The 12,716-nt window shown below is 37.9% G+C and overlaps 1 protein-coding gene across 2 annotated transcripts in view; it reads right to left on the bottom strand.

Annotated features, from left to right (window-relative positions):
• The window catches only part of SLC25A12 (solute carrier family 25 (aspartate/glutamate carrier), member 12), a 128,792-nt gene that overhangs the window by 59,807 nt on the left and 56,269 nt on the right, over positions 1-12,716 (bottom strand). For both annotated transcript variants that reach the window (XM_011991920.1, XM_011991922.1), the window contains 4 exons: positions 10,925-11,064; positions 3,686-3,832; positions 1,309-1,447; positions 577-670 (listed from right to left, as the gene is read on the bottom strand). In XM_011991920.1, coding sequence (XP_011847310.1) covers positions 577-670; positions 1,309-1,447; positions 3,686-3,832; positions 10,925-11,064 — 520 coding nt within the window. The remainder of the gene's footprint in view (positions 1-576; positions 671-1,308; positions 1,448-3,685; positions 3,833-10,924; positions 11,065-12,716) is intronic.

The following is a 12,716-nucleotide window of genomic DNA, read 5'->3' as shown; positions in this document are numbered from 1 at the left end:
ATACTCTCTAATGCAAAATGGCACATACTGTTTACTGAAGGATCATTTACGGTGAACCAAAAAGATTACAAGATTCTTCCATGTATCTTAGTCTATTTTATAAAGTTAAAAATTTGGGCAAATTTCCACAAATCTCTTGAAATTAGTAACACCTTCAGAGAGCCCAGATTAAATTAATCTTTTTCCCTCCCTTTCTTCTTCTCACTTCCCTTCTCTTCTCTGTCAGATTTCTTTCTTCTCCCATTTCCCTCTCTCATGCACCTCAACCCCTTACTCCCTTATCTCACCTCACTCCTGCCTCCTTTTCCCTCCCCTTTCCTTCCCTTCCTTTCTTCTCTCCCTTGTTCTCTCTCTCCTTTTCCCTCCCTCCATCTTTTTCTACCTCTATCTGTCTTCCTGTGTTTCTTTCTTCTCCTTTGTTACATCTGCTTGTCTTTCTTGGAATTTATATTCTGAATATAAACTATTCAAATACATGGAATAAACTCATGTTAGAATGAACTAAAAGGACACCACAGCTTCACATTTTACAACTACTCTATAATAAGTATCGTGAAGAATTATTGAAATACTTACCCTGAAGCGTTATATAAGTCTGCAAGCTGATATAGAATATCAATTTCTAGTGGTGTGACTTGTCCATAGCGTATGGCACTCTGGGCAAATTCCTCTGGAACAGAGGAAGAAAAATGTTAAAGTCTTAAATGATTCTTAATACAAAACAAAGTTCTACCTTCACCAACTATAATACAACCTGAAAGCTACAGGCATTTTAGTATCATTTTTAAAATCTAAAATTGAATTTAAATATTTAAGTTCAACTATACAAGAATATGCATTTCTGAAGGCTAGTTAAAGATAAATTAACTTCAAGAATAAAACAATCTCTTTAGAATCTCCTCTTATCTTGCTTATTCACTTTGGTCTCCAGAGTTATAATGCAAAAAATGTAAGTGTTCTCCAGTCATTCAAAACATCCTACTACCACTCACCAAAAGGAGTAGGCTTGCCCATCCTTCTGTGGCAACTCCTTCCTAGTACAAACAACCTGCTGCCACAGTGCCACTGACCTGTTTGACAGATTGGGCCAAGGTTCTTTTCAAAACTGTCAAAGCCACTTTTCCATTCCTGACCTCAGTATCACATTAAATCCACCTGGATTTTTGGAACCCAAGTAAAGCATACATATACATGGTAACGTACTTTCTAGATCTGGCTTTAAAGTGGTAAGCTTAGATCAACATCATGCCTCAATGAAGACAAGTGAAAATGCTGAGATTCTTATTTATATACATTTTAAAATCTTACCCTTTGTGACTTCAACATCTTTCCTTGTGCCAGCTAGAGTGCTATATATCTTACGAACAAGCTCCATGTTATTCAGTAAGGAGTTAAATGCATTGAAGTAGGAGAAGCTAACCTGGTGTGAGATACTTCCTCCAGCTGCCTAGAAAATGACAACACAAAAAGTTTAAAAAACAAAACAAAAACAAAAAGACAAACGTTTATGGACACTGTACTTTTCTCAAAGAGGATTCAAAGGAGTCTTCATTATTGAAATGATGCTAACAACCAGTCCATAAATACAAGGAAAGTATCACACTGAAACAGTGCATTGCATGCCCTCAGGGAAGCCTGTGTAATTTAGGTCTGAAGGAAGAAAGCAACATCTGGAAGTTGGACTTCATGGTTCATCTACCTATAAGGTCAAAAACAACAAATATAATTATCACAGATCAAAACAATAGTTATTTAAACAGGATCTTCAAGACCCTCAACTGTGAAACTCTTGCTAGTCCTGGATAAACAAAACATCACTGCACAATCTATGGAACACTTTTAAACCTTGTTTTCTTCCTTCATACACATACACAAAACCCAACTGATGACTTTAAATTTTAAGACAATTTTATTATATCAACTTTTCCTAATTGTTAAGGCCATTGTTATAATTAAAATACTTAACAGTCTGTGCTAAGCTCTAAATTTGGATCATGAAGGGTACAATTATCAAAAACTCCAAAAAATGCAGAAAATCGGGAGAGAATTTATTCACTGTTGAGTTATGTCTTCAATGGAATAGTGCAAAAGAGGCTCTCTCATGCATGAGATGGGGGGCAACGTAGTCTTCATTACCTCTGCAGGATGAAGAGGTAATTTGTTCTCTGCCTACCACTTGGACATAAACTCAGAAGAGAATATCTTGCATAGTTTGCAAAAGCTTCACTCCCAAGTCACAAGTCAGAAGAACCCATATGATTGAAAACATTCTCCTTTAAAAATGCAAAGAAATGTTTATGTAAATACCAATGTGACAACTTTAATCATAAAGGTCTAATACAAATAGTGTAGGTAATGATGAGCAAATATATCCCACCCCACCACCCCCACACACATGCCTTAATCTAAATACAGTTTATATTTGTGTTAGCCTGAATTTGGATATCAGCAACCCAAAAGTTGGACTCAAATTATTTCATATATTCCTCTGAGGATTAGAATTGGCTTTTGGTAAACTGAGGCTATTATAGTAGGTCTATCTAACCTAGTTGGAAGAGATTAAATGAGTCCCTTCCCACTAAGGTACTGAGTCCCTCCCTCTAGGGTTCTCTTTTTTCTCCCTCCTTCCCTCCCCCCTCTTCCCTCCTTCCCTCCTTTCTCTCTTTCTCTCTCCCTTTATCCCTTTCTTTCCTTCCTTCTTTCATTTTTTTGGTTGGGGTATGAGGTGAGGGCAGGGGAGTGGGGGACGGTGTCAAGGAGGTGAAACGTGTAGGAGAAAGTGACATGCTCCATGTTCAGATTCACTGAAGAAAAAGAACAGAAGTTGATCTTTCTACCCCAGTCTAAATCAGGGATAATGATCTTCAGCTGAAACAACAAAGGCACTCATTGGCTTCCCTCCATTCAAAACAAGCAGTAATCAAAAACTTACACATAAGTACAATGCATGGACAAGAAAACGGGTAAGCGAGGAAAGTTTCACCACTCTATGTGAGGAAGTGGATGACAGGAGTTTGCTATTGGTCCAGATGATTACTTTATGGAGATTAGCAGTTTGACAGAACAGAAAACTATGTCTGGTGCATACAGACTGAATGCACAGGTGAAGGGGCAGAGAGAGGAGTAGTGAGCCACAGAGGCTGATGGCCACATACTTCCTCCATACCTTCTGCCATGGGTATGGTTATTAGAACAGTGCAGAAGCCAGTGACGATCCCTCCAGCAGATAGCACCCTGAAGGCAACAAAGGAAGGAGCCATCTTTGTAGCAAGACCTTGGGAGCCTGGTGGTGTGGAAAGAGGCTAAGATGAAGGCAGTAGTGTCTGAGAGAGTTACTGCCCACTGGAAAAAGTAATTGCTCACCCTTGTCTATAAGCTCTTGTTTCCCTTGAACTGGACTCTGTAAATGGAAATAAACAATTTGGAAATACATGAGAGCAAGATGGTGGCTCTGAAAAAAGCTATGATCTGGGAAAAGATAACTCACAGTCACCTCTACCCCCCTTACACACACACACACATACACACATACACACATACACACGCACACACACACTTGTTTACTAACAACCAAGCATGAAATCTGAATAGTTGAGAGTCATATGAGTCCCTGGAGGCAATCCAGGACTCAATGGATCAAAAGGTTTGAGGAAATAGAAAGTTAAAGAACTTGCTTTTTACTTACTGAAACTAAGTTCTCCTCCACAAAAGGAGTAAGCATGTGAGATCTAATGGTAACCATGATGTCACTGAAATCCAGACCAGAAATCATGCCACTTTTGCTTTTGTCTTTCAGTGCAAAGGCTTGTCTTGCGTGTTCCAACTGTAGCTCCTGTAAGGAAATTAGAAACAGGGCATTAAGCTGGTTAAAACATTCCAAGTACATGGTCTGGAAAGGAAGGAAGGACAGATATCCTTCCCACACATGTACTTACTACAAAACAATGCACAGATCTGAATTTACAACAAAGCTTTTAATTTCTTTGTAAAAGCATGTGCTTTCTTAAAAATGTACTATATACTACTCCTCAGGAAAAAGAATGAATGAGAGCATATCAATAAAGGAAAGGTAGGAAAAAATAACCCTTAGATTTTACTTGACAAGTTTTCATTACTGAAAACAGAGAATAATGTTTTTGGTGCTTCATTTCAGCCTTTAAAATATACAGTAATTTATCTCTCCTGCTTGAAGGCTTACCTGTCATCAAAGAGTACTTCATGAATTAAGAGTTTAGGTTCATTTTCAGTTTTTCAACTTTAAATGTTGCAATCAAAGTCTCTCTCTCTCTCTCTCATTCTATAAATGAATTAGAGACCATTTTTTCAAACAAATTTTTCAAATAAACTCAGTGAGAAACTCTACCAACTGGTAAGTACAATACTCAGTCATTCTAAAATGAAAGTCAGGAATAACAAACTGCAAAAGTAGTGCTGAGCTATCACTGGCTCTGGGTACCGTTTCTCATAAACTGTAAGACAGTCCAGAATATCTCTGAACTTTTAAACTATTGGGCAACCAAACTTTGTAATAAGTGATATCCACAAAAACAACAAAATGTGCCAGTAATCTCCTGTATACTATACAAAAGTCAAAATCAGAGCATTTCTGTTGTGGGGATCCATGACTAAATCCAAAAAACTTGTTAGCAAACATAATAATGGTGTTGCTATTGGATGCCACCGTCATACTCTTTGCAACTCTGGAAATAATAGTCATATCTAAGTATATACATATTATTTAAAGATAAGATTACATAATTTTCATTCACATTTACTTATCAAAGACTACAAATTAATGTTGCTTTACCTTTTCCTGACTTTAAAGATGTTTTTTATAGAAGTCTCACCATTTTTATTTAATTATATTTCCTATGGACTTGTGATAACTCACTCCATTTTCCCATGACCTCAGCTCCAACCACTTCACACTTCAAATAAAGTGTATACATCTACATCATTAGATGGATTGAAAATGGTCCCCATGGCAAAGACATTCCTAAAGAGCATCAAAAGCAGACACAGGTTCACTCCCTGTCTTATACACCTTTTTCTTTCCTTCTACCTTCTTTCCATCTCTTTCTTATGTCTTTTTCTTCCCTATATGTCTTAATCTCCCAGAAATATCAAATGGTAGCCATGGGTACAATTTAGCCTTATGAATAACACTCAGTACTAAAGAAGATGTGGACCTTTACCTTCAAGATGAAGCAGAACGCTCACTGAAGGAGTAGTGTTAGTAGAATAGATTGTCTGTTTTCTAAAAGGTCAATAGTTAAAGGACTCTTATTTATCTTTTAAAGATACATATTTGAAGGATCACACATGAAAAAATCATAGAGTATGTGCATCTGGCTTCCAAATGATCCTGCAGGAGGCAGGGTGAAGGGTATACATAAAAAAGATTGGCCAAGAAGTGGTAATTATTGAAGCTGGTTATAGGTGCAGGACGTTCATTACACTATTCTCTCTGCTTTTGAGTATACTTGAAGTCTTCCAAAATAAAAAGGTTTCAAAAAATAAAATTAATGACTTAAAAATGAGAAGTTAAACACAGAAAAAAAGGAGTTACATACATGCGGCTCTCAGTTTACACAGTATAATTAAAACATCAGGGTATAAAAGATATTGTAAAATAGCCTCTGTAAATGCAAGGAAAACAGTGAGAGAGAGAGAGAAAGTAATCTTCGGAAGAATCTTAAACACTAGTCAGGCAGACATTTCCTTTTTTAAAAAAGTCAGCTCTCAAATGCATATATTTTCAACTTTTCAAGTTTGAGAATTTTATAAGGTGAGTTAGATAAGCACTAACAGGGAAAGTGTTAGAACAAGCACTGGCATCTCCAAATACCCACACCTAAAGCCCACAGTTTCAAATCTGTGATCGTCCTAATGAAGAAAAACAATACTGTGGGCTTATAAAAGGTAAAATAAATAAATCCTGGGTTAAAAAGGCAGGTAGGTAGGTAGAAGGGTGGGTGGATAGGAGAATTAAAGGGAAGATAAAGAAAGGCAGTTATGCTGAAGGGAAAGATCCCATGCCCTTGAAAATGCATTTCATCTAATTATGAGATGAAAATTAGCAGAACTTCAGAAACAATGTGACTTTGGATGAGACTGAACTTGTACATTTAACTCCACTGTCTTCCAAAACGCTACTCTTCACTTAAATAACAGTAAAAGAACAAAACAAAATAAAACAGAAACGTAAGGACAAAGACAACAGAAAAGAAAATAGCAACTATATTTTTAAGATCAGAAAGCAGAAAAGCAAATGACAACCGACTTAATAGACTCAAAAAAACTAAGCAGAAAAAGCCAAAAAGGAAACCAATGTACATGATAGGACCCCCAAAAGATTCAGTTATTAGCTGCATTGGTACCTCTGGAAGTGACGGTGAAGGTGGAGCTGAAAACAAGGGGCTTAGATGGAAGTCTAAGAAGCAGTTAGTTACCTGCCTTACTCCAAATAAGGCCTCCACCCTTTCCCAACCTTGGCAGAAGACTAGAGGTCTACTGTCTGAGGAGTTTAACAGAGGATCTCTGAACCAGCATAGACTACACACAGTTGAGAGGGAGAATACTACAGTGAAAAAAGGTAATAAACTGAAAGTCCTTCTGCAAAATTAAACATTGAGACCTCCAACTACTTATTACTCAGTAACCAAAACATCAAAAGCCAGATCTAATATTCCAGATTGGAGACCAGATAATTTTTCCCTGATTCCCTAATCCGAAATAAAAGACCTAGCCTAGGCAACCTGGCAAAACCCCATCTCTACAAAAAATACAAAAAATTAGGTGGGCATGGTGGCACACGCCTGGAGTCCCAGCTATTCAAGAGGCTGAGGTGAGAGGATTGCTGCAACCTGGGAAAGTCAAGGCTACAGTGAGCTCTGATCCTGTCACTGCACTCTAGCCTGGGGGACAGGGCAAGACCCTGACTCAAAAAAAAAAAAAAAAAAAAAATGTGGAGAAAGCAGACACTATGCAAGAAGAAAGCTTTAAAAAAACAACAACAAAGAAACCTGTCTTTAATATCTTTGAAGAAGTGAAAGAAAAGAGTACATCCATGAAACAAGAACAGTATGCTATTTTTTAAAAGGAATATTCAGAAAAACCAAAAGAGCTCCTGAAAATTAGAAATACAGCAGAAATACAAAATAGAAGGCTCAGAAGGAAAATAGGAGAGAAAAGAAAACTAAAAGGTCATAAATGTAACATTTAATAGTCTTAGAAACTAAGAAAATACAATAAGAAAAGTAATAAAATTTTCAAGAATTGAAGGATATAAGTTTTCAGATTAGAAAAGCCCAATGAATGAAAAGCCCAGACTAATGAATAAAAATAAACTCACGCCAAGGAATACCACCATGAAATTTCATAAACACCAACGAAAAGAAAAAAATATTAAAACACTCCAGAGTGGGGGTGGAAAAAGTTTCAAGACTAAATCAAGAATGAGAATGGCACTGTGGCAACACTGGAAACTAGAAAACAAAAGAGCAATGCTTTCAAAATTACAAGGAAAATAAACTCTTACTAGAATTCAATAACCAGCCAAACTATCTTAGTGTAATGGTGGAACGAGAGGGATATGTTTGTTTGTTTGTTTGTTTTGAGATGGAGTCTCGCTCTATCGCCCAGGCTGGAGTGCAGTGGCCTGTCCTTGGCTTACTGCAACTTCTGCCTCCCAGGCTCAAGAGATTCTCCTGCCTCAGCCTCCCGAGTAGCTGGGATTACAGGCACCTGCCATTGCACCTGGCTAATTTTTGCACTTTCAGTAGCGACAGGGTTTCACCAAGTTGGCCAGGCTGATCTTGAACTCCTGACCTCAAGTGATCAGCCCACCTCGGCCTCCCAAAGTGCTGGGATTATAGGCATGAGCCAAAACACCCGGACTGTTTGTTTTTTGAGACAGGGCTCACTCTGTCGCCCAGGCTGGAGTGCAGTGGTGGGATCATGGCTCACTGCAGCCTCTACCTCCCTGGGCTCAAGCGATCCTCCCACCTCACCTCCTGAGTAGCTAGAACTATAGTCATGTGCCACCACACCTGGCTTATTTTTGTATTTTTTGTAAAGATGGCATTTTGCCATGTTGCCCAGGCTGGTCTTGAACTCCTGGGCTCACGCGATCTGCCCACCTTGGCCTCCCAAAGTGCTAGGATTACAGGTGTGAGTCACTGCCCTCAGGCAGAATAAGAGGTTTTTACATATGAAAAGTCTCAAAAATATTTTATTCTACTTTCCTCAGGAAGCCACTGCAGGAAGTATTCTACTATAAATAAGTAAACCACCATAAAAAGAGAGACAACATGCAGCAAACAGGAGGTTCAACGTAACAGAACGGCAAATGGATTCTCCAAGATAAAAGTGAAGGGCGATCACAGAATTACTCCCATGCAGCAAGCTTACACAGTCTGGCTTCTGGCCCTGAAGTAGGTCAGGAAGCAATACGAAAATGGTGCAAGTGCTGTGGAAAACAGTCAGGTGGTTCCTCAAAAAGTTAAACAGAATTACCATATGACCCAAAAATTCCACTCCTACGTATATGGCTGAAAGAACTGAAAACAAGTATTCAAACAACTATTTGTATACATATGTTCACAGCAGCACTATTCACGATAACCATAAGGTGGGAACAACCCAAAGGTCCATCAGCTGATGAACGGATAGACAAAATACAGTACATTTGTACTATATTATACAATGAAATAGTATTCAGCCCCAAAAAAGGAATAAAGCACTGATATACGCTATGACATAGATAATTCTTAAAAACATTATGCTAAGTGGAAAAAAAAAACGATGCAAAAGTTCATATTGTTTGGCCGGGCATGGTGGCTCACACCTGTAATGACAGCACTTTGGGATGCTGAGGTGGGTGGATCACCTGAGGTCAGGAGTTCGAGACTAGCCTGGCCAACATGGTGAAACCCTGTCTCTACTAAAAATATAAAAAATTAGCCAGGCATAGTGGCGCACGCCTGTAATCCCAGCTACTCAGGAGGCTGAGGCAGGAGAATTGTTTGAACACGGGAGGCAGAGGTTGCAGTAAGCTGAGATCGCGCCATTGCACAGCAGCCTGGACAAGAGCGAAACTCTGTCTCATCAAAAAAAAAAAAAAAAAAAAGTTCATATTGTACAATTCCATTTATATTAAATATCCACAATAGGTAAATCCGTAGAGACAGAAAGTAGGCTGGAAGTTGCCAGAGCTTGGGTGAAAGCAGAAATAGAAAGTGACTGCTTAATGGACGAGGATTCTTTTTGGGATGATAAAAATGTTTTAGAATTAGATACACGATACTGCGAATGTACTAAATGCATTAAATTGTGCACTTTTATTTTATTTTTAATATTTTGTAGATGGAGTCTCCCTCTGTCACCCAGGCTGGAGTACAGTGGTGCAATCTCAGCTCACTGCAACCTCCACCTCCTGGGTTCAAGCAATTCTCCTGCCTCAGCCTCTCCAGTAGCTGGGATTATGGCACTCGCCACCTCGCCTGGCTGATTTTTGTATTTTTAGTGGAGACAAGGTTTCACCATGTTGGCCAGGCTGGTCTTAAAGTCCTGATCTCAAGTGATCTGCCCGCCTCAGCCTCCCAAGTGCTGGGATTACAGGCGTGAGCTACCACACCTGGCCTAAATTGTACACTTTTAATTGATTAATTTTATGCAAATTTTACCTCATATTTTTTTAAAAAAGAAAGAAAGCTCCTGGAGAGCTCCAAGAAGATGAAATTAATAGAATACCTAATGTGTTTTAAACGCATTAAAAAGAGATCTTAATAATAGGGCCAAGGTTTGAGAATGACTTAGTATTAGTACATAGAAAACTAAACAAATGAAAACTAGAAACTCCAAGAACAATAACATAAGCCAGTTGCGGTGGTTCACACTTGTAATCCCAGCACTTTGGGAGGTCAAGGTGAGCAGATCACTTGAGGCCAGGAGCTCAAGACCAGCCTGGCCAACATGGCAAAACCCCATCTCTACCAAAAATATAAAAATTAGCCAGGTGTGGTGGCACACTCCTGTAATCCCAGCTACTCGAGTGGCTGAGACATGAGAATTGCTTGAATCAAGAGTTGGAGGTTACAGTGAGCCAGGATCACACCACTGCACTCTAGCCTGGGCGACAGAGTCAGACTGTCTCAAAAAAATACATAATAGTAATAACTTCAGCCACCAATAGTATTTACAAAATTCTAATAACTCATAGGATTACTGATCTAAGCAGAATCATGACAGAATTATATTAGGGGGAAAGGGGACAGAAGTCCAAGTCTGTGATAGACAGGGAGAGGAGAGAGGTGAAAGAACTAGCTTCTTTTTTTGTTTTTTTTTTTTTTTTGAGACAGAGTCTCGCTCTGTTACCAAGGCTGGAATGCAGTGGTGCGATCTCAGCTCACTGCAAGCTCCACCTCCCAGGTTCATGCCATTCTCCTGCCTCAGCCTCCCGAGTAGCTGGGACTACAGGTGCCCGCCAGCACATCCGGCTAATTTTCTGTATTTTTAGTAGAGACGGAGTTTCACCGTGTTAGCCAGGATGGTCTCGATCTCCTGACCTTCTGATTCACCCACCTCGGCCTCCCAAAGTGCTGGGATTACAGGCGTGAGCCACTGCACCCGGTCATAAAAGAACTAGCTTCTAATCTTCTATAGTTAGGATACAATTTAAAAATACTTAAAAGTAGAAAATTAAAAAGTAGAAGTGCTCTACTATTTAAATAAATGGAAGTAAACACTGAAAGAAATAGTTACTAAGAGTTTAAAGAAGTTGCCTCTGGCAAGGGGAAAATTTAAAAACTAGGGGTGAAATACCATGGATAACTTCTATTTTTGTAATAAACTTAATAAATACAAAAGGGAAGGACACAGAAGAATAGTATATATTGATACCTGTTATGAAAACTAAGCTTACCTGGAGAAACTGCGTGAATTCTGTGTAGTTAAGATGCTTCTTCCGGTTATGCCCAAAATGCAGTCGGATAAATTCACAGTCCCAGTTAAAAGGGATATGATGATGAATAATAGTCTGTCCAAAAATTTCTTTGACATTTTCTTAAAAGGGAAAACAAAAATAAATCAATTACATCTGGAATAAGTAGTTTAACCCACTGCAATGTTCCTACAGAAAAAAATTAAGAGAAGTTTTAAAAGTCAGTATTATCTGCTTCTATTAAAATAACTGCAATTTTTTTTGTGCCCAGAAACCATGCACAGGAACACAATTGATACAAAAAAATATAATTTTACACTTACGATTATGTACCATTGCATATAAGGCCATGAGATTCTTAATTTCTCTTTATTTAATTTTAATTAGAAAGTGATTTCTATCTCACATTATAAATGGCTGCTACTTTACATCCTGTACAAAATCAATAGTGTTTTCCCAGTTCCTCAAGGAGTCGAATTAAACCCTTTATCAGAAGCATGAATACCTAAATTACAGTATAATGCAATATTTGTCATACTAAGTATGGTTTGATTGAGGCTTGATTATTACATTCACACTAGCCTGAATGTCTACTGAAGATAGGTATAAGAAAAACTACCAAAAGCGTATCATTAGCTCAGCAGCAAGCACCTTATTAAAAGCTTCTGATATTGTTAAAAATATGGTCTTGACACAAAGCTTCAAAATCCCCATAAAATCCATGATTATTAGTCTGAACTATTAAAATATTTTAAGATAAGTTAAATTAGTGATTCACTTTTAAATAAAGAGTTAAATACAGTACACTAATTTTTAGATAGGAACTAGTCGCACTGTGTAACATACACCCAAAACCCTCTGACAGCTTGTCTTCATGCACTAACAACGTCATTTTCATTCTTACAGTGATCTATACTTACAATAAAAGTCAATTCACAAATGACTGGTACTTTAACAAGCATAGACTGGATAAACTAATTTAGAAGCTCATGCCAAAAAACAAAAAAAAAAAATCATGAACGAAGTTAAGAAAGCAGGAAGCCTGTTTTACTGATGTCTTAAGAACAAAATTATTTTCAAATTTCAGCCAATTTTATCAGTGAAAGGGTTTTGCCATCAATAGCTATCAGTTATACTACAGAATCAGTAAATACACGTTTAAGATTTTATAATCTCCAACTATGCTATTTTCTCTAATTTCTGCAAATTCTTTAAAGAAGATACTGATCTCATATTATAAATGGTTTAATGGATTCCCTTTAGTTTTATATATATACACTTTTTCTTAATAAAGCATTATTATTGGGATAGGGGAATGTAAGAATTCTGAACTGAACGTTCTACCAGTCTAGAGTCAATATAATATCTCTGAATAGATTGCAGCAATCAGCAAAGTTGGAAGAAGGCATTGGATGTCACTGGGGAGATGGGATTCTCATCTTTTCTTTCAAATGGAATGCAGGATTCATTTCCTCTCTAAGGAGGGACAAAGACTTCAGAGTTTTCAAATAGATCAAGCATTTTCACCTTACATAAATACAAATTTAAAAAGCGAAGAATTAACCCAATAGCAATTTGTGGGATCCCGGTTTCGAACCAACACAAAAGATGATCCTTAAATCTATGTGAAACTTCCAAGTTGTAAAAGATGTTAAAGTTTATAAAACAATTAAAATAATAAAGATAGCAGAAAAGGCCGGGCGCGGTGGCTCAAGCCTGTAATCCCAGCACTTTGGGAGGCCGAGACGGGCGGATCACGAGGTCAGGAGATCGA

Source organism: Mandrillus leucophaeus, unplaced genomic scaffold (genome assembly GCF_000951045.1).
Source record: "Mandrillus leucophaeus isolate KB7577 unplaced genomic scaffold, Mleu.le_1.0 Scaffold40, whole genome shotgun sequence".
Taxonomy (NCBI): Eukaryota; Metazoa; Chordata; class Mammalia; order Primates; family Cercopithecidae; genus Mandrillus; species Mandrillus leucophaeus.
Note: the sequence above shows the minus strand (reverse complement) of the source record. Positions and strands in the feature narration are given on the sequence as shown.